The 23,398-nt window shown below is 36.7% G+C and overlaps 1 protein-coding gene across 4 annotated transcripts in view; it reads right to left on the bottom strand.

The window, feature by feature from the left end:
• LOC127628647 (utrophin-like) overlaps window positions 1-23,398 on the bottom strand; it is a 353,825-nt gene that overhangs the window by 46,461 nt on the left and 283,966 nt on the right. For all 4 annotated transcript variants that reach the window (XM_052105413.1, XM_052105414.1, XM_052105415.1 and 1 more), the window contains 5 exons: window positions 22,902-22,987; window positions 18,243-18,400; window positions 14,803-14,969; window positions 6,469-6,580; window positions 2,407-2,543 (listed from right to left, as the gene is read on the bottom strand). In XM_052105413.1, the coding sequence (XP_051961373.1) occupies window positions 2,407-2,543; window positions 6,469-6,580; window positions 14,803-14,969; window positions 18,243-18,400; window positions 22,902-22,987 (660 nt within the window). The remainder of the gene's footprint in view (window positions 1-2,406; window positions 2,544-6,468; window positions 6,581-14,802; window positions 14,970-18,242; window positions 18,401-22,901; window positions 22,988-23,398) is intronic.

Raw genomic sequence — 23,398 nt, 5'->3', positions numbered from 1 at the left:
ATAACTATTGTACTAAAACCATGGACAATTTTGCAGTTACTATGATTTTACTGCAAATGCCATTGTTTAACTGTGGTTACTGTAGTAAAACCATGGTTAACATTCGTAAGAGATGGATGAAGCTATTGCAAGGTAATACAAACCTTCCAAGAGAAAATGCAAAACTACAGTGAGGCCGAAGTTTTGATGAAAGATTATGAAGGCAAACATTCATGCACATTAAGACTAGGAACATATATTAACAAAGCAAATAGGGTCCATTTCGATTTCATGTTGACTTTAAGGGCGAAATGAGAAGGGAGCCGGCTGAATAGAGAGAGAATCAAAGAGGGTGGAGGAGGAAGAAATATGAACTGTGTCAATGCCAACACGGTCCAGTTATCTCGACAGTATAATGGCCCGCCTGGTGTATCCGTGTGTACACAGTGCTGGGCTCAAAGTAATGAGGGATTCTGTGAATTAATGCTGACAGTCAAGAACCGCGAGCTCTCCAACAAAAGACGGTCAATATCCCCTGGCGCTTTGGAATTTTAAGAATACCAAACACTGTACAGTTTCATTTTGCTCTTGGAAAGAGCGCTGAATACATTTCAAACACGGTCATCACTTTTTGTTAAAGCTGACATGCAGCCACAAATCGGAGCTGGATTTTGCTCCTGTGATTGCATTCTGCAACATGTCCATTCAAAACCCAGAAAATCAAACGTTACTTAAAGCAGTTTGATATCACAGAGCGCTCAGATCGGCTGAATGTCATGCTAACATGGACTGACAGGAATCCTGTGCAGAGCAGGCAGAATTTTTGGCTTTGCTCTTGGGGATTAACAATCAGCAACAACTAAAGAAATTGGTCAATTTCAGTTCTTTGTCATGTAAGCTTCCTTCCAAAGTGCCTCAAATACATTAATTTTAGAGATCAGCCCCACTCAAGAAAGCAGATGTGCTGTAAGGGTAGAATGTAGTCGTGAGAAGTGATATTGCATAACTCTCAATTTTCATGAATTGGCCACACTTGGGCTTTAAGCAACAGCCAATTAAGTATTTTGGCATTGTTTCAAGCAGCTGTTTTAAGTAAGGCAACATCTGAAGTTCTCCCAATAGTTAACCAAGTAAATGAATGCAGGTTAATGATAATGTGAGGCATAACGTACAGCCAGTCAATCATAATCATAAAATAAAGGGTAATCGGGACCCGATGCAAAGCTTATTACACAGCTTCTTACCAAATAAGTAAATAAATAAATGGACATTAAATATTTATCTGAGTTGAAATTATGATATTCTATGAAAAAAAAGAGACAGAAGAGACTCCAGGACCACTGAATTCTACCTCTGCTTTGCGTTGGGGTCCTGATCAACCTGTATTTATTCAGCACCATACATTAATAAAAGTTATTGTAATAATAGAAAATAACTAAATATTTGAAAAAGATACTCTCAAAGGTGAACTTGACCTTCAGCCTCCATGTCCCAGTGACTATTTTAGCTCTCAGCAGGTAGAGGCTCAAACAACTATAGTACAGTAGACCTCTGTTTTGTTAGGATATAGTAGAAGGAAATTACTGGTCATCAAGTCTTTCATATCATTAATAATTAATTTGGAAATGCCAAATTAATTTATTTAGAGAAAATATGAAGCTGAATGTCGTTGTTATAAAGCTAAAATATAGTTTTATGTTTCCTGATAAGGTCTCTTAAGGGAAGCTTATGCAAGAAGAACAGCAGAGGACCTAACACAGAGCCTTGAGGCACTCCATTCTTAACATGTGTTTGAATGCCTTGCTATGGCCTGACACAAAATCCTCTCCACAATCGATTGCTTACTCGGATTCAGATCTGGCTCCATTCTGGTACGGAATGCCCACTTTTACGAATGCCTTTTTTTGCCACCTTGTGGCTAACAAATAGATTTTAAGTAAATAAAAGTTTGTAAAACTTGGTAAATGATTACCCCTTAGCTTCTCAGTTGACAATTGTACACCTCCTAAGTGCTAGCATTGCCATTTTGTTTCTTTATAACCTCACAGGCCCACAAATATAGCACTTGAATGGAGGTGATTATTCACACAATACTCACAGTTGCACAGAACCAGAGAAGAAGTTAGATGAAACAAAAATAAACTCAAAATATCTCAAGGCTAAACATTTCCAAGTATCGGACAAGGGAACACAATTTAACATATGATACATTTTGTAATGTCATTCAAACAACCATAGAAATGGAATGTGATAATGCCATTTAATGGAATTCAGTACTTCTCAGAAATGAAAAAATCTATTGTTTGACAGCCCTTAAAACATTCCAGAGAAGAAACCAAATCATGGGGACAGTAACTTCAACATAGCACATTTAATATAACTAAAACTGCAGATAATCCACAGATATGTTATATATAAGATGCTTACGTTTCCATATTGTCTCCTTCTAGGACCGTCTGAACAGGCAGGTAACCCAGACGAGGGTGCTTTGCAAAGTACTTCTTAGTGCGAAACTTGTTTTTTAAGACTTTGGTAAAATCTCTCATGTCTTCCCCTGAGGTGGTCTGAAAATGAGGCAGAGAGAGAGAGAGATGATTGATTAGAGAAAATTTGGAAGTGAATTTTCTTTATTAACAATTGCTCAAAGAAACTTCTAAGGCTGAGACCCACCTATTCCTAATCTCTGAAAACCCTTTGGATAATTAGTGGTGTTTGCACAACCAAACATTTAAAAAGTGTATCTATATATATATACACAAGTACAACATCTTCACGGAGCTTCTTCAGTGTATCTGATATCAAGAAGCAGGGACACTTATGAGAAGCATGAACATCTGCAGCTCACTAAAACAATGGATAATTTTGGATAACTTTTCTGTTTAGATTAAACCTAATCTGCATCTGAGAGAAATAACGCAGCATTTTTTTTTTTCCGTTCTTTGCCTTTTCTGACTTTTCGGTTTATGATCATACAGTAACATGTTGATATAGTGATCGATGTCATCATGAAACAAAGTCCCTCCCCTCCAAATTCTATCACAAGTGGTCACAGGAGACGCATTTAAACTACCAGGTTTAAACAGCGATGTGTCTCCCCTGACCACATGTGACCAGCTCACCTGAGACGTATCTTAATACCAGGTGTAAACGGGGTCTAAGTATTACACTTTCAACATGTGACTCATCCTACATTGTTGTACATAATACCTCAAAACTGGTATGTGGAGAAAGGTGTGCAATTACTTTTTATTTTAGCAACCTGACCCAAGATTTCCACCTGATGGTCAATTAAACAGACACACACACACACACGTAAGTATACACACTTGCGTTTTAGGCTACTACATGTGAAATACAGTATAATCAAGAGCATGTGTAGCTCATTAGACAAACAGAACACCAATTCTCTTTCTTACTCGCACACTTTTATGTCCCCACAGATCCGAGACTGATCTTTCCAGCACTTGTTTCTTTCCTCAATCTTCTACTAAACTGAGAGGTGTTTCAGTCTGATACAGACTAGCCAATCCAGGCTTTTTTTGTCTGTCTGCATCTGCACGCAGTCTTCTTTCTCAGCACATATTCCCTAAGCAAATCTCATCTCTTCCGCTGACTGTGAAACTCCCCGAAAACAAGGATCTAAACAGTAAACGAATTACAGACGGCTTCTGTCTCGTCCTGTTTGTTTGTTTTTTTTACCCTCAAATTGGAGCTAATCCATGGACGAACACACAAACTCCAGGCACTGATGACCTCATGAAGAAAATGATGGACCAGTCAAGCTAATCTTAGTAAAGTAATATTATAGACTTTATGTTATATGCAACTCTTTGAAACAATTTAGATATTTGCGATAATGCTCAACTTGGTAGATGTAGGAAAGGAAGGGTAGAACAGTGTATTTTTCAGAAAGGCAGTTTCAATAAAAAGAGCCAAACGCCTTCTCGACCAAGGCATGTGAAATTAGATGGACCGACCAATACAATTTCTTTTTTTTATCCCCATTTCTCCCAATTTGGAATGCCCAATTCCCACTACTTAGTAGGTCCTCGTGGTGGCACATTTACTCACCTCAATTTGGGTGGTAGAGGACAAGCCTCAGTTGCCTTTGCTTCTGGGACAGTCAATCTGTCCATCTTATCACGTGTGTCGTGCACAAATAGCAACGTGAAAAAATCGTCAAGATGGAGCAGTTAATTGATCTCCTTGCTTCGGGGAGAGTTTTATTTGCGGTTTTGGAGAAATTGCACATCGTTTTATTAAATGCTGCCAGAAGATGCCACAGAATAAGTGAAAATATCTGATATAAGGAGGGCTGAAATGGATGTGATGCCCATACACCACAAGCCTCTGCATACCTGGGAGTACCCACTCTCAAAACTGTTCTGGCAGACTGTGAGGACCAGCTGTGGGTTAAACACTTGTGAGCCAAGGTCTGACCTGCAGTTGGGCCATTCACATCAAGCTATCGCATGCTCATAACACACTTACGAATGGTCAAAACTCGTCATTTATTTGCGAATAAACTGTTTCGCGTCACCTTAATGTGCATTTGAACTATTGCAAATCTCAAGAAAATCTACCTCTTTCTAGCGCTACATTTCTAAGTGGATTTTGGGAGTTTATTCATATATCAAGAGTTTAATTACGGATTTCTTATGTGCAATTTCAAAATGTGCATAAATGGATGGAAAACCTGCTATTGCCCATTATCCCAGACATCAAATTTCCTACACAGCTGTGATTCTATGGAAACGCATAAAAACATGATCCTGATGATAATTTACTCCAAAATCATAAGAAACAATGAGAATTTACATTATGTTTAGCATATAGAAAATGAAGCCTATTTTTAGAGCCATTAAGATTTTTTACATTGTGACTTTATTTTCATGACAGTGTCGCACATTTTAGTCCCCATTTCTCATTTCTCAAAATATTATGAAATATTTTACATGATAACATTCCTTAAACATAACAATTTGAAGCAAGAACAATGTTTAAATACCATGATTCTGCCACAGTTTTCCACTGATAAAAGAAAATCATATGTGTTTTAAACGTAAGTAAACGCAAGTAAATAAAGTAATTTTTCATTTTTGCATGAACTATTTCTTTGAAAATGCTCTATGGCATTTCATATGAGTGGGAATGAACCACAGCACACAAATCACTCAGTTACTCTGACTAAAAACCTCTGCATACCTCACAACTCATAAACACAGTATCACCACAACAAAAAGCAATAACAGCATAACAGCCCATCCGAGAGCCACAAACAGCATATTGATCTTCTGTTCTCTGAATGTTCATGATAATATTTGCTGTTGAAATGAAGGTAAATTTGTTTTATAGATATGGTTTTAGCATTCAATGTGTGTGTTTGGTGTAGAGGGGGATCTGGGGCACATCGATTTGGTAGGAAATGAAAGAAATTGTTTTCCTGTGAGTATGAAGGTTTCTGAGCATTTCACAGCTGCTGGTGCTCATATTTCTATAAATAAGTACTTATTCAATAAGCCCATAAGGAATTATAAACCTGTATGACTTGCACGTTTATGTACATTTGCAAATGAGATTCGATAGCTTCAGCGAAAAGGAAGATTTTTTTTTAGCAAATATGAACCTAAATATTTAATTTTCCTCACACAAAGCTATCATATGGCTTCAGAAGACTTGGAATGTAGCACACGTCAAATCATGTGGACTGATGTTGATACTTTTTTGTCCTTTTAGAGCTCGAAAGGTCCTGGTCACTGTATGCTGTTTTTGTATGGAAAACAAAAGTGTAAACATCCTACTAAACTTTTCGTTTACCATGTAATACAAAAACTAATGTGGGTTTGGAACAACATAAGGGTGAGTAAATGATGACATAATTATTTAGTGTCTTGCTCAAGAATGGCCAATACACCATCTACAACCTACCAGCTGAGCTATGGAATGTGCACCACTACCTCAAACAGAAGAAAAGAATAGTTATTATAGTCTATGTGACTAATCAATCAGTCCAAGAGCCACTTTTCTAACTTTTAGCTCAAGTTTGAGCACTCAATGTGAACGTCTTTCAAGCTGTCTCATTATTCAGTCTAATATCTCTGAATTTGCACACAGAATCGAGAGAGCAAAAGAGAATTTGTTTACTCTGTGAACCTTTGACATGCTGATCGATAACAGTGACGCCTTTTCAATTTCACGGTCTGAAATACAACTGTCTAATTGAACACTTTAAATTTCCAGCCCCTGTTGTGAAGGTGGGAAGAATTCCTGGCGGTGACGATAATAGATCAAGCCCTTCTGATTTTTAACTACACTCTGTCTCGCCCACAGCGGTGGAGGAGAAACTAACCTTCGCTGTTACTCTCGCACCATCAGCAGAGGCTCAGTGACAATACACATTACAGTCCCAGAGTGTGAAACATGCACACAACACCTAGTGTGCTGCCTATGTAGACAAAATTTTAAGTTATCTAAAGTGCCCTAACTCACCGGTGTGCAGTACTCCACCATGGGGTAGTTCAATTTATGACCCTTTGCAGTCCGACCAGAGAAGAAACAACTCTGACACACATCATAGTTGAAGTGCTTCAGACTACGATATCTGCAAAGAGAGAGAGAGATAATAATGAGAATCAGTGTGACAAAATGTCTTCATCAAAATTTTATTTAACAGTGGCTTAGGGCAAACATACGGAGCCCCTTAGAGGACAGGGCAGGATTTTTTTTTCCGAAATGGTTTTGCATGCCCTCGCTAAAATACGTTTTGCATTCCCTTGCGAATTTGCCATGGTTTTACAACAGTAACCATATTTTAACCACGGTAAAAATACAGGAAAACAAAATGCAATGCAAATAATATTTTTGTGGTTACTATGGTTTTTACTACAAATACCATAGTTTAACCATGGTATTTGGAGTAAAAACATGGTAACCACAAGATTAACATGGTTAATCTATAGTACAAACCTTGGTTACTATATGGATATAGCATATGGTATTAAAAAATGGTTTCTGCCTAAAACTATGGTTTCTACAGTCTACAAGTACAATATTACTATAGTAAAACCATGGCAACTTTATTGCGAGGGAATGGAAGACTTATCGAGAGTGCACACAAAACAGTTTCAGAAAACAAATTGCTCTGTCCGTTAGAAGGCTCCGTACAACACTGCCACCGAATATGACCAAAATAACCCCAAAATTCAAAATGTGGGAGTAAATAATTAATTCTACTGTTTTGTTTGTATAATCTGATAACTGTTATTCTAGGCCTATTTAAATATACAAAATGGTAAGTGTCCACAGACTGATTTTACTGCTCCACAAATACTTTATTGGCTAATACTTTCAACGTTTCGACCATTAGGCCTTCTTTATTCAGTTATATAGACACAGATAATGACATCCGCAAATGACTCAATAACATGATCACAGAAACTTTTTTTTTTTTTTTTTTAAAGGGGATTATGAATGCACAAAAACAATGAGAAGTTTGGGAGAATTATTATTATTATAGTTTTTTTACCATAATTTAAAAGTATTTTTGTAAAAGTATAATTACAAAAAACTAGGCACCAAAGAGACGATCACAAACTTTTTCAATGCCTATGTATTGAAGTTGTACCCGGCCTTTTGGAAATGTACCGTAATGGGACCATGCTCGTCACCAGTTCTAATATTACTTTGATGTTCACTAATATGGGTCCATAAGGCCCAAGAAGCTTTGCCAACATATGCGAGTGGACAGCAGAATCGGATAAACCATGTTGGAACAAGTATTTGCGCCCTGTTTCCAGATATTTCTGCCTGTATGGGGGTAGCAAAATATCTTAAATTTGTACTGTAGGTAAAGGCACATTGTGCACAACTGCCACATCTAAAATTCCCAGGGGGAAGGAAAGGGATGTGGTATATCAGATTTCACAAGTGTGTCATGTGATTGGAAGGACATTTTAAAACCAATCTGGGGCATTTCTTTAAAAATGTATTTAATTTGTTGTCAGTATTAATTATGCACAAATGCATAATTAATACTGACAACAAATTAAATAAATTATTCAATCATTTAATCATTTTTCAAAATTCCCCAGCCAAAGTTTTAAGTATTTTACATGAAAGGATGACATACAGTGTGCTTTAATATGGTTAGAAGAAAATATAAAGGTCAATTCCTGGGGGCAGATATTGCCCCTTAATAAAAAAAAGTTCATTTCTGACACTGGTAATAATATCATAAAAATATTTCATACGAATCATGCACTATATTCCAATACTTAGCCACACGATAGCTTTGTGTGAGGAACAAACCAAAATGATAGTTATGGAGGAAGACAAAATCATTAGCGAATAATTATTAACATTTTGGTCTGTTCCGCAAAAATGTTGTTTGGCTTCAGAATATGCATATAGACCACTTTTATGGAACGTTTTTGTCCTTTTTGGAGATCATCAGCCGAATTCACTTTCACATGGGAAAGAGTGGCTAGGACATTCAGCTTAACTTCTCCATGGAATAAAATCATAAGGTTTGGAATGACATGAGGATGAGTAAATGATGACAGAGCATTTATTAAATGGATGAAACTATTCCTTTAAAATCCCTAACTCCAAAGCCACATAAAACTATACAATTGCAATCTCTCCAAATATAAGCTGTATTACATTTATAATAAACTTCAGGATACTCACTTACTCTGTTCACGCCCTGCATTATTTAATAACACCACTAAAACACTGTTTAAAAAACTGTATTCAACACTTTCTCTTCATATAAATGTAAATTGAGTATGGAGGTAAACTTGTGGTTCATTCGATTCTCTCCCGGAAAATCTAATTCAATAGAATTTAATTTCTCTAGTGTGCAGTATTTCTGTCATGCAGCGGCATAAATGATATGCTATGACAATTAAAGGTGCTGAATTTTCTGCAATCACTTTTTTGGTTCTTTATATGGTTCAGCTCTGTCTGAGACCACTATATTCATTCTGAGGCCCCTGCTGAGAACAGAGTTAATATTAATAAATGGTAGCATAGCATTATATTCAGTGGGTAAAGTTATTATTATAAAATGAATAGTTCTGTTTCAAGCTGTATTAAAATGCTTATGTGCACAATCTTTAATTGAATAATATCTTTTAAAAAAACGTTTAATACAAATTTGTTATGTAATTACCGTAGGTTATGGTAGGTTGATATTTTCATCAATTATTACTATTATTAATGAAACTTATAATTTATATAAAGGAATTATAGCCTTATTTTAGGTGTATAAAGTTTTGAATGCAGCTCAAATTCTTATTACTGAAATACAGTCAGAAAAATCATCCAGAAAATAATCCTGTTTGGACATTTCTTTTTTATATATACATTTTTAAATATTTATTTTTTAATTTAATTTAATAAAACAAATTTATTTATAATATTTTTTATAAAATACAAAAAAAAATGATAATAATACTAATTATTAATATTATTATAAAAAAAATCAAATAAAAAAGGGTTAGCAAATAAGACCTGGACCTTTCAGAGTAATGAATAAATAAAAATATATAAAACATATATAACATGCAGGCAGTTCCTTTGACCTCATGGCTTGGTTTTTGCTCTAATATGCATTTTCAAGTTTCAAGTAAATTTCAAGTGTCATAGCAAAGGTTCTGAATACTTATGTATGTCAATGTGATATTTCAGTTCTTTTATTTGTAATAAATTTGCAAAGTCATCAAAAATATGTTTTTTGCTTTGTCATTATGGGGTCTGGCATGTAGATTCATGTAAAAAAAAAAAAGATTTAAAGCATTTTAGGACAAGGCTGCAACATAACAAAATCTGAAAATTAAGGAAAACGAAAATATATCATTTTTTTTATTATTCTATATTATATATTACAATTCCACCATATAAAGACTTAATTATTAAACTTTTTTGAAACATCCTATACAATTATTATCAATAAATGTATTATAAATAATAATAATTTGCTTATAAATTAGCCATAAAGAAAGTTTTTCGCCATTAATGAGAGGCTAATTACGGGATTGTTGCATGCATGTGAAAAATACATTTATAGCACAGCATTGCTGAATTCTTGATTCTGATTGGTTAACATGTTAGAAGGTGTTGTTTAAGTTTCAAAAACTTCACAGAAAGTAGTGCCAGGTTTGAATGGATTACATTTCAATATAACTTTTGTCATGTTTTTTTAACAAAAGTTTAAAACTGATAGAACTTCAAAGTGCCATTGAGCCAACATTCATTTTGCATTCATTTTCAAAAATGCTATGGTCTTCACTCAATTATTCCCTACTTAGCAGTGTTAAACATAGTGGCCCCAGTACAACTGTCATTAACATGCATTTCACATCCAGATAGTATCTGGATATTCTTTAACTGGATAGCATTTACATCTTACAGTCAAATGCATCTCCACTGTGACAAATACCCGCACAAAATGGAAAACACTGCTTGCATATTAAATCAGAGGCTGTGCTTTCTAACACTTTAACAGTCATATTTTAAAAATGTTATGATATTTATCTCACATTTGGCACTTGGCTAAATGTGTTTAATGTGAAATGTACAAGTGAAGACTGGTTTCATGTGTGATGGAGAGAAACTTGATATTCCAACCAAGAGTACTCCAATGGAATAATTCCTGGGATATTGTTGATTGTTCGTGTAACAAGCTTGCAAGACAACACTGTCTGTTGTGTTCTTCACATTGCAATGGCTGAATTAACAGTAAAAGGCAAGAACACACAACACAGTTCTTCAACAACGGATGACTGTAGCGCAACCTCATCACATAATGAATTACTTACGTACTGTAGTCCTATCCTGATAACGAAAACGCATTTACACTTACACCTTTATTAAATGTGGTCACAATTTGTCCCAGGCCACCTCCGAAAGTGGTTTAGTGATCTGATCACAATCCGTTCACATTAAATGCCAGGGCGCATTTACACCTGGCATTTAATGTGGTCAAGCCTGATCCGATCACAGAAAATGCATGCTAATGCCAGGTGTAAAGGGGGCCAGTGTCACTTATTTCATTAAAAATGATTTATGCAAATGCATTGCTGATCACTTTACAATAGATAATTTGAGCTTTTCTTACTATTTTGTTTTATGAATTCAATAAGACTTTGGACAATGAGATTTGAATTCTTTCAAAAGTGACCCCAATTGTACCTGTTTCCATAGGCTTTATGAACACAAGCATGTTAGTTTGGGTATGTCATTTCTTGGGTTTGTGTTAAAAGAAAGGTTTCAGGTCAACAGGTTTATTAATCTCAAATGTTAACACGTTAACTTTGGCAGCCCTAGTTCACAGTTGAACTTTAAGAACTGTCAGAGGACACAGAGCTGATCAGAGGGCACATTGAACAACACTGACTGTTCAGCTGCCCTCCGTTGCTCTCCCACAATCTCTTCTCCAGTCTCTCTCCCTCTTATTTATCACATGCTGACATTTAGATGAATGCTGGGCCTCAGGAGTGAATATAACCTTTCCTCTCCCAGACAGCACTGCACACATCCATGTGTGTTTAATCTGTCACATATCTGAGCAGATATTACACTTCGTCTAGTGTTTAAAACGCTTCCTGCAGCCAACAATAAGGCATCATGGTTGTGTGTATGTGTGTGTGTGTGTGTGTGTCAGGGGTATTAAAGATTTCATTAGTTTTGATTTGCAATTTCAGTTTAGCTTTGGTTTGTTTGTTCATAACTACTTTCTATTTTGTATCATAGGAAAATTACTAGTTTAAGTTTATTTTCATTTTGTATAAATATCTGTTGAGTTTTCATCACTTATAATTCAGCACAAATTCTTGACATGAACTACACATTATTACAAAATGTAACAAGCGTGATGGTTTTCCCTGTCTCATCTGGCAGTTTTCTTGTTGACAGAATACACAGATAGACTAAAGTCATCCTTGTGGGATTCATTAAATCACCATCTGTAATCTTTGTAGTTTTTGTTTGTAATTTATGCACATTTATGTAGTAGTTTCAATTAGTTTTCCCACTTTGGTAAATTTGTTTTAAAAAGTTTTTCTATTAGTTAACAAAATATATTGTCTTACTAGTTTGAAAGTTTGTTTACACAAATGTGCGCATATCTGTATTCGGGAAGCTACTTTGAAACTGTAGCTTCCCAAGATAACTTCAAGTAGTTGAACTAGTCAAGCTACTGTTATTAAAAAATAGTTAGCTACACTTCAAGCTACTAACAAACTGTAGCTTACTACATTGAAGCAGTTTAAATAAGAGCTTTATTTGATATTATACAGCAGAGGTGGGCCCAAGTCATTGTTTTCCAAGTCACAAGTAAGTCTCAAGTCATTGCATTAAAGTCCCGAGTCAAGTCCCAAGTCAATCTACAAGTCCTCAAGTTTTAGCTTCAAGTCTTAAACATGTCATTAGTGCGCTTTGCCAAAATTAGTGTCAGAGTATTAATTACTATAGTAAATTTATACTAATTTTATCTAGAAGTTTCTAATTTATAATCTAATTTTATCTTCTTTTTTTTTTATCGATATCTACCTGTAAAGACCAAAGAGGGTAATAAAGATGATACATGGATCTTATCCTTGGACACACATTAAGGCAAACCAAACTTTTACTCTAAATACGCAGTGAAAGGACGCTGAACGTGCTGAACTGGTGAGTGAAATCTGAAATATTACCAGGCAGTGGCTAATTGCAGACATTTAAGTTGAATATATGAGTTATATACTGTAAAGGGCTGCGAACAGAGTAAATGATCGGTTTTGTGATTTTTAGAACCATAACCAATACAATTAAATAAATATAGCTAAACACATGACGGAGGACCAGCATGTCCGCAAAAGAATGAGTGTTTATATGCACGTTCTAACCAGTTATGCTCAAAAAGCACCAACGTGCGTGATCACAATAAATGACGTTCCTTTATCGAGGTCATACAACAGTGTAATAAGACAAAATCCGGGTAGATTTTGTCCATTACACCAATTGCTATAACATGTTAAATGCTACTGACCGCAGTAAAAAATAGTTTGCGGTTCGATATGCAAACTTTGTTAGTCTGTAAATCTGCCATAGACATGTATGTTACTGAACCATAGCTGACATAAATTAGTTAACAACTTACCTCTGTCTGTGGATTTTCAGATGCCTCACAAAACTGGACGTTGTCGACGAGGTGACTTTAATTTTGGAACCTCAGTTTCTACATGTTGCAATCCTTTTGTTGCCTTTAATGCTGTATTCAACATATCCAGATTATATCACCTTTGGAATCATTTTTGCTGTGTCCTAGTCCTTAAACGCGTGCCACGGCCTTCAAACTTGGTCCAGCTTTCGTGGAAGCTGATTGGTTGGTTGTCTGATTGGTTGAATAAGGAGCGTTGACATGCAGATTTGAAAATCAAATGAATCGTTTATTTGGGAAATGAATTGTTGATTTACTGCACATTTTTTAATTATACAACTCTTCTCTTTGGTTTTAAAAAGTATAAGTATTTCCAAGTCAGACGGCTGAAGTCCAAGTCAAGTTGCAAGTCATTGCTGTCAAAGTCTAAGTCAAGTCGCAAGTCTTTTTTGTTTCTGTCGAGTCGAGTCGCGAGTCATCAAATTAGTGACTCGAGTCCGAGTCAAGTCCAAGTCACGCGACTCAAGTTCACACCTCTGTTATACAGTCAGATTATATATTTATTTAATTCTGCAATCAGTTCTGTAAAACCATGGTTAATATTAATAAGGGTTAAACAAAAAGTGTGACAACATTAAACTGAACCTAAATTAATACTTAATATACACCAATAGCCACAACATTAAAAACCACCTGCCTAACATTGTGTAGGTCCCTCTCGTGCCGCCAAAACAGCACCAACCCGCATCTCAATTGCCCACATTCTGAGATAATATTCTTCTCACCACAATTGTACGGAGTGGTTTTCGGAGTTACTGTAGACTTTGTCATTCTCTGTTGACCTCTCGCATCACCAAGACATTTCCATCCACAGAACTGCCAGAAACTGGATGTTTTTTGTTTTTGGCACCATTCTGAGTAAATTCAATAGACTGTTGTGTGTGAAAATCCCAGGTGATCACCAGTTACAGAAATACTCAAACCAGCCCATCTGGCATCAAAAAACATCCATGCGATTATCTAATCAGCCAATCGTGCGGCAGCAGATCAGTGCATAAAATCATTCAGATACGGATCTCAGTGATTTGGACCATGGCATGATTGTTGGTGTCAGATGGGCTGGTTTGAGTATTTCTGTATCTGCTGATCTGCAGATAACTGCTCTGTACAATTGTGGTGAGAAGAATATCATTTCAGAATGCTCTTCAGAGATGTGGCTTGGTGCTGTTTTGGCAGCACGAGGAGGACCTACACAATATTAGGCAGATGATTTTAATGTTGTGGCTGATCGGTGCACATTATTAAAACTAGAAAACACAATTTTATATAACTGAATCGAAATATTGTGATCATAAGCAGCGATACACTAAATAATTTGTTCCAAAAAAAAAGAAGGCAAAGTTCCTTTAAGAAGAACTGACTCACTAAAATGAATAAAATTTCCCAACATTAAATATAAGTGAATTATTTATTTTAACCTGTTTATTTACTGTACATGAATGGTCCATTTTTGCATTCACAAAACAATGTAACAAATGTATCATTATTGTGAATTGACTCTACAGCACTACTCGTTGTAAAATATATTTAAACTGGAAAAGCATGTAGTTAAGTTAATAGCGTCACTACTTTTAGTAAACTACTCCTCAACACTGTTGCATATATATATATATATACTATACCTGAAGCCGACAATGGGGTACTCTTTACAGATATTGCACTTGGCCTGATGTTTGGCTGTTTCTGCAGCCGCCACTCTGTGCAGGACAGGAAGCCACACCATAGACTGCGGCTCCAGCCTCATCCAATCGACGAACTGCCTCGGTTCCAGCTCTACCTTATTGGTCACCTAAGAACACAGGGCATAAACAAACAGCCAATCAGAGGATTTAAAAAAACGATAAATATCAGCACATCTGAAATCAAGGTGATAGCCGGAACATTTCCCACTAGAACAACATAAATGATTGTGTAAATCACATGGCTGCTTTTATAGAGATATAAAAGCCTTACATATATTAGAATGAAGAATTACAGAAAACTACTGTGGGCTTCAAAACTCCACATTGGAACTCTAATGTCAAAACTTGTTTTAGGATTGTAAAAAATGTAACACAAAATAAATATTTTAGATTATGCACAATTTCTAGGGCACTAATCAAATAAGCAAATTTGTATGTAAAATTTGTGTTGGGTAACTAACTTAAAAAAGTTATCTACTATTAATGACTGGTGATGTGGGTGTGGCCAAGAGACGTCTCTGGAGAGCGAGGCCAGGAGAGGTAGAGCAGTAAGGATTGACACCTGTGGGAATTTATGTCTAACAACTGTTTGTGTTTGCACAGAGAGCTGATAGGGATAAAAGGGCAGTCCAGACCGCTGGAGGAGAGAGAGAGACACACACATGCAGTGTCTATGTGTGCCTTCCTGTATATTGTGAGCAAATTGTAAAATAAAGTTAATTTGAAGCTGACATCGCTGTTCCCTGCTTCCTCCTTCTTAAGAGAGTTAAAGAACCTGTCACAGTGGTGCTGAAACCCAGGAATTTAGGAGGAAGTAAATGCTGTCATGGAGTCTTCGCCACTGGCCAGACTGTTCATGACCCTTGCCAGCATCCACCAAGCGCAACATCAGTCTCTACTTGAGCTGCATCTGGAACAGGAGCAGCGGTTCCAGGCACTCTTCCAGGCTCAAGCGGAGGACCGGCATTTACTACGGAGCTTGGTACATCAGGAGGGGTCTTCAGCCATAACCCAGGCCCACCTATGGCTGTGCCGCACGTCCACAAGATGGGACCTCAAGATGACCCAGAGTCTTTCGTGAGCTCTTCGAGCAGACAGCTGATGCATGGAAGTGGCCACGGTCCCAGTGGACGGCCCGCCTATTGCCGCTGTTGTCTGGGGAAGCCCAACTCACTGCCCAACAACTTCTTGTGGCCAACCTCCTAGTGTATATGGAAGATCATCCTGCAATGGGTGATGGCCCAGTTCAACATTGGCAGCACTTCTGCTGGCCAGAAGCCAACAGCTTCATGAAACCTACTGAATGTGGCTGCTGGCTGAAGAATGTGATGCAGAGGGAGTGCTTGATCTGGTGGTACTGGAGCAGTTCATTGCCAGGCTACCGAAAGGTACAGTGGAGTGGAACAATCACCAGCTCTCACCACCTATCTACACTCACTACTTCAGGTCTATATGCCCTTCAGAAGTTTACGTTCTGCGGGTGAACGGCGCCACGTAGTGGCATCTCAAAAAGCAAAAAATCACTGTCAAGGGCTTCCACTTCAACTATTCCCCGCAGGTGGCATGACCTGCCAAACTCAGCCAAGCAGCTGGTTCTCAAACATCTAAAGACACAGCTCTTCCTTGAGCACTTGACCCAACCCCTTCAGTGGACTTTCTTCTTATTATTAATAAAAGAAAAGTTTCTCATCCTCCTTGCTGAGGGTACTTCTTTAAACAATTTTGAGACTTGTATTACAGCACTTGTGTTACTGCTGCCTCAATAGGATGATTCGCTTATGTCATCTGCAAAATGAATAAATGTAAGTGCATTTTTGTTAATTTTTTTAAAGATTTGTGTTTGTTTTTGCAAACTGACAGATGAGTCAAATTATATTTTGTGGTAATCGACAAGATGCCACACAATGCGTTTTAAACCCAGAATGTCACTTCAACAATGAAAACTCTTAGAAGGACAAATTCCCATATTTCAGATAAAGTAAATAAACAAGCTAACCACAAACAATTCAACAAATAATACAATGAAAAACATATTTATTATGAATTCTTCTGTTGTCCCTGAACAAAACAACATTATTGGCAGTGATGTCAGTGGCAGAACGCACTGCAGACAGAATCATTAAATGCCACTTCGAATTTATTCACTTCAGAGACAAAGACACAATGGTCGTCTGGAAGTCTGTGCTGTGATGTCATCACATACAGCTCTGACCTCTGACCCATGATGTACACACCACACCAGACCTCCAAGCAGCAAGAAGAAAAGAAGCGAGAGACTGGATGTTATTTGTGTGGATCCATCCGTCAGCATTGACTGTTGAATGGCTTCAGGTGAGACACTGTCCTGTCTGTCTGTCACTCCTCCTCTCATGTGTCTCTTAGTCCTAATGAGTCACCCTGCTTAACAATCACACCTATCCTTCATTTCTTGTTTGCTCTAATCTGCAGCAGTGATGTCCCTCTAAGGCACTTCCGCTACCTGTAAGTCATGCCACTCACAGACAGACAGACAGACAGACAGACAAAGAAGAGACAGCAGATGGTGTGACAGAAGGCTGGGCAAAGATACATAAAAAGACAGACAGACAGATAGACAAACGGATAGATAGACTGATAGAAAAACAGCCAGTCAGATAGACAGACAGAGATAAATACATAAATAGACAGATTGACAGACAGATAGATAGATAGAGAGATACATAGACAAGGGGACAGACAGACAGATGATAGATGAGTGAGTGTTAAAACATAGCAATAATGAAGCTGCAAATCTCTCTCTCTTTCTTTCTCTTCCTTCTAAAGTGTATATTTATACAACTGCTGGATTTACACTATTTATAAATGACTGACACACACACACACACACACACACACACACACACACACACACACACACACGTCTTGTCTGGGGTAATGTGAGGATATTATGAGCAGTCTAGTCTCAATAATTCACAGATTTTTCTACAACTGAATAAGACATCAGTCAAATCATAAATGCATGAATATCAGAGTAAAACACAAAGGCTGTGATCAGTCATGCATACCCTCTGTGTGTGTGTGTGTGTGTGTGTGTGTGAGAGAGTGTGTATTTATCACATTGTGGGGACCAAATGTCCCCATAAGGATAGGAAAACCCGAACAGTTTGATGCTGTGGGGACAATTTGTCAGTCCCATCATGAAAACAACTTATAAATCATACTAAATTATGTTTTTTGAAATTGTAAAAATACAGAAGGTTTTCTGTGAGGGTTAGGTTTAGGGGTAGAGTTAGGTTTAGGGGATAGAATATAAAGTTTGTACAGTATAAAAACCATTATGTCTATGGAAAGTCCCCATAAAACATGGAAACACTAACATGAGTGTGTATGTGTGTACACACTTGCTGGAAGCAGCTGCGGATGCTGGGCTCAATGTTGCTCCCGCCAAAGGCTGCCACCTCGCCCAGCTGTCGAGGGATCTGAATGGCATCATGGAGCAGCAGACCCAACTGTCTCTGATCACACGTGTCACCCGCTGACGAGACCTGATTAAACAGACCTGAGAGACACACACACACACACACACACACACACACACACACACACACACACACACACACACACACACACACACAGACACCAGTATAAACAAATCAAGAGCTTTCTTACATTTCACTATTTCACTGACAGAAAAAAAACACACATGAATGCAAAACACAAATCCAAAGATTCACAGACTGATAGACAGACAGACGATAGATGGATGGATGGACAAATAAACATAGATATACACAGATTATAAACATTAATGCAAACTTAAACTCTCAATTAGTGATAAATATGTAATTTTTTCCAATCATCTTTAACCATGTCCCTGACAGTCTCTCTCTGTTTCTGATATTGGCTTGGGGACTGAGATGACCTTGATTAACACAGCAAGACCAGAACCCTGCCAGAGCTGATAATGTCTCACTCTCTCTCTCTCTCTCTCTCTCACACACACACACACACACACACACACACACACACACACACACACACACACACACACACACACACACACACACACACACACACACACACACACTGCTCTGAGCATCACAGCAGTTCAATGTACTCTATTTTCTCACTCAATTCAAAGAGACTGTGTCACTATGTGGCTTGCCCTGAGCTGTATCAGACTCAAGGTGAATAAACAAAAACTCAATGGTCTGTGTGCTGACCCAAGAGTCAACCTGACTGAAATAGAAAAAAAGGAAAGAAAAAAAAAAAAAAGTTTTCTATTCCAACAATTGTGATATGTCATTTTTCTCATGTCTCTATGGTACTTTACACATGGAGAACACGCGCTGCTGTAGCTTTTAAACTACCGCATGCAGGGATTTGTGTACTGTGAGTTTTGATCACACAGAGGAGCAAAAACCCAGAGGTCTTTGAGATGAGTCACAACTTAAAAGAGCAAAAAGCCCAATTACGTGGAAAGGTGCATCATGGGAGAGCATGCTTCAGACGACTGTGCTTTTTGAAATAGACAGGAGAAGGGCATCATGGGTTGTGGTGTTTCATAAACAAGTTCATTTAAAGGGGGTGAGATTCATGATTTGTAGTTGTGGTCTTATGCCTTTGGGTACAAACACGGACATATTCAGTGAACCGTATATTCAAATTATGAACTCAACAGTCACTAATGAGATAAGACAGCAAAAATATCGAACCTGCAAATATTAGACCTTACCCTAATTATCTATCTAGTTTTTATTTTCACTTCAGCATATACTAATTTTTAGAATCAGAAGTTTTTTTTTTACATTAGTTAATGCATTATGAACAAACATGAACTAGCAATGAACGATCTGCATTCTTATTAACTAAAATAACACAAATAAAATATTATTTGGCCACGATTCTGCTGTCCGAGACAGATTTTGGGAATCCTGAATGATTTCTGTCATCGTAGGGCAAAATCGGCAATCTTACAACGTTCAGTGTGACATGTTCACTGTCTGCCGATTAACAGCCTTTGTGACGATCTTTAGCCTCAGACTAAGTTTTGGCAGTGTCAGAAATTTAGCATCACATTTTATTAAATTTTTTTTATAAATAAATAAGCAGAATATACTTGGAGAAGCTTACAAAACGAAAAGAAATAAATGATTGCATTTTCTTAACACAATTTTTTTTATCCCCTTTTCTCCCCAATTTGGAATGCCCGATTCCCACTATTTACTAGCTCCTCGTGGTGGCGTGGTTACTCACCTCAATCCAGGTGGCGGAGGACAAGTCTCAGTTGCCTCCATTTCTGAGACAGTCAATCTGTGAATCTTATCACATGGCTCCCAGCATGGAGGCTCATGCTACTCTCCAGGATTCACACACAACTCACCACGTGCCCCATTGAAAACGAGAACCACTTATCGTGACCACAAGGAGGCTACGCCATGTGACTCTACCCTTCCTAGCAACCGGGCCAGGCTGTAGTCACTCAGCATGCCCTGGATTCAAACTCGTGACTCCGGGGTTGGAAGGCGGCGTCAATGCTCGTTGAGCTACCCATGTCCAACAGATATTTTACAACTTTGGTAATTAAAATATTTTATGTTTAATAAATTTACGTTAAACGTCTGTAAACGTCTTTAGTTAAGATTCACACCACTAAAAATATATATATATATTATTGTATGGTATTAAGTATTTATGGGATATTTTAATCCAAATCAGCAGATAACATTTTATACAATTATAGAAATCTATGTCATTTTTGTGCATTATCCATTTGCAAGCGAGATATATTATCAGCCCATATGAATTTTAGAAATTTTGTGTGGCCGATAGGTTACTAATTTAAAAGAGGAGAACGAAGTACTATAACCCACCTTTTTTGTTTTCCCATATGTGAACAGAGAAGTTTGTCATTTTTCGGGCCACAAGTCTTGTTATTTTCACAATAAATATTTGCTTATGGTAGCTAATTATTACTGTAGGCGTCCTCCCACACTCATGTTCATTCTCAACATCTGTCATTTTTGGTATTTGTGATCAGGCTGTATTATTATTATAGGCCTATTTGACAAAATTCATCTTTCTTTTTATACGTTAGCCCAGGAGTTCTCAACGGTGGTGTTCAAAGGATGCCAAGGGCGCTGAGAGCAAATTAGTAGAGAGGGAGGAATTAGGTTTCAAATGGGGGGCGTTATCACTCATAATAATCAAATCTATCATCAAGTTCCTCTTTGCATTAAAACGTTTATCTAGACTTGGAGTTTATCAGTTGGTTCTCAATTATATGGGTTAGTACACGTTTATACCACAGTTCATCTGATTCTGAAGTCTAGCGATGCATCTGAAATATCTGGTTTAGCAGCATGCAGAGGCACAATCTCGACTAATGCACATGAGCAGCACGAGTGCACAGCTAATAAAGCTCGAGCTCTTAAACTTGCGAGAATCAGTAAGAAGCAAGTCGTGAGAAGCGGAAACCTTTTGAATTCGGCACAGAATTCAACACGACCACCCTTGAAATTACTATAGGAACACTAACTATACTTTAGGCAGAAATAGATTGATAATAATTATTATCATATCACTACTTCAGCCCTATTAAATTTGTAATAGGCTATATTAGGGTAGTGAGGGAATATAATTCATTTTTGTTACAACTTATATATTTTAATATTTTTTATTTATTGTTTTTACATGTGTTTAGAGTAGGTCTACTGTTCATAATGCCATAGCTTGTTTTATGAAAATCATGTTACATCTAACGATGGTAGTGAAGAAGATGTTTACTATGGTCTTGTTACAAATACCACTGTTAAAACAATAAAAATAAATAATGAATAAATTAAAATGTTCAAAAAGGCAAATGTAAAATATATTACCAATATCACTTTTATTATAAGTTTTTGTCTTTGCATTTTCATTTTATAGGCCCCAGATGTAGCCGCCCTCTGCTTGAATTCAAGAAACGCAAGGTTTGGTCTCACATTCAAGATGCATAAGCCTGCTGAATTTATAAAAAAAACTTTAAAATGATGCAATGCATCGAAGATGCATCGAGCAAATTAAGCAAATAACAAAATCATTGTGTTTTTTTCATCCAAAAATTGTTGAGAACGACTGTGTTAGCCTATGCTCGTGATGGAGTTGTATTGTAGCAACGGAAATGCTGATGTCCCGACTTTCAGAAAAATAAAACGCTCCTTTGGGTCAGGCAAATCACCGTTTAGATTCTATTCCGCAAAGCTCCTGTAACGTGAGTCATGTTCACTGATCGGAGCGATTGGGACCACAGTCGGCTACGATGTGTATCGTACAATCTGATATAATGTCGCACAGTATAGCAGACTTTAGACAAAATTGTATTGTACTGTAAAATATTGTATATTTCAGAGTTAAAATGTATAAATTGCTTATAATTTACAGTGAACATTTATATATGCTGTAAAAGTGTATCAGACACAGTGTAATTTTACTGTATGATATTATACATTTACTGTAGATGTAAAATGTATGAATTACCTTATAATTTAAAGAGAAAATTATGTAAAACATTTGGACAAAATTCAATTTTATTGTAACATTTTGTAAGTTTTAGAGGTAAAATATATAAATGATCGAATTTATTTACAGTGAACATTAACACTTGCTTTTATGACAGTGCAATTTTAATGTAAAATATGTATGATTTAGAGGTTAAACGTATGACCTACCTTATCATTTACATGGAATATTAATATATGCTGTTTGTAGTTTAGATGTAAATTTATGAACTAGTCTACCTTATAATTTAGAGTGCAAATTCAGATATGCAGTAAAACTGTATTGAATAAAATGTAATTTTACTGTGAAATATTGAATGTTTTAAATGTAAAGTGAATTGTCTCTCAGTGTTAAGTGCAGAAAATGCAGAATTGGAAACAAAGCATCTGTCAAAATAGTTGTTGCGCATCATGAAAGAAGATGAAGGTTAGGACAGAATCTCAGATTAACATGCAAAATATGTGATTTATCGTATGGTGTGCCACATTAGGACACAGTTTTAGTAAAACCTAAGAGCTTACATTTGTATTTCTCCTCCAGGAGACCCTTACAAAGAGAGAGGAGGCCAATCTTCATCGACAGAACACGGATCATTCCACTGCGACCCCTGTGATGCAAAAAATAAATAAAAACATCATGAAAAGAGAAAGAGGCAGTAATGTGAAAAGGGCATACAATCCAGTTATGTCCACAAGTCTCTGAAATGAATTCCAAGTGAAGTCTCAAATGTTTTTTGGTAATAGTTTTCTACATGTTGCAGGTTAGATTTATAAACCTTGTTCATTTAGTCATATTTGTTTGAAGAACATACAGTGCATCCGGAAAGTATTCATAGCGCTTCACTTTTTCCACATTTTGTTATGTTACACCCTTATTCCAAAATTGATTACAATTCATTATTTTCCTCAAAATTCTACAAATAATACCCCATAATGACAACGTGAAAGAACTTTGTTTGAAATATTTGCAAATTTATAAAAAATAAATAAATCACATGTACATAAGTATTCACAGCCTT

Source organism: Xyrauchen texanus, chromosome 35 (assembly GCF_025860055.1).
Source record: "Xyrauchen texanus isolate HMW12.3.18 chromosome 35, RBS_HiC_50CHRs, whole genome shotgun sequence".
In the NCBI taxonomy this organism is placed as follows: Eukaryota; Metazoa; Chordata; class Actinopteri; order Cypriniformes; family Catostomidae; genus Xyrauchen; species Xyrauchen texanus.
This window is presented reverse-complemented; position numbering and strand designations above follow the sequence as displayed.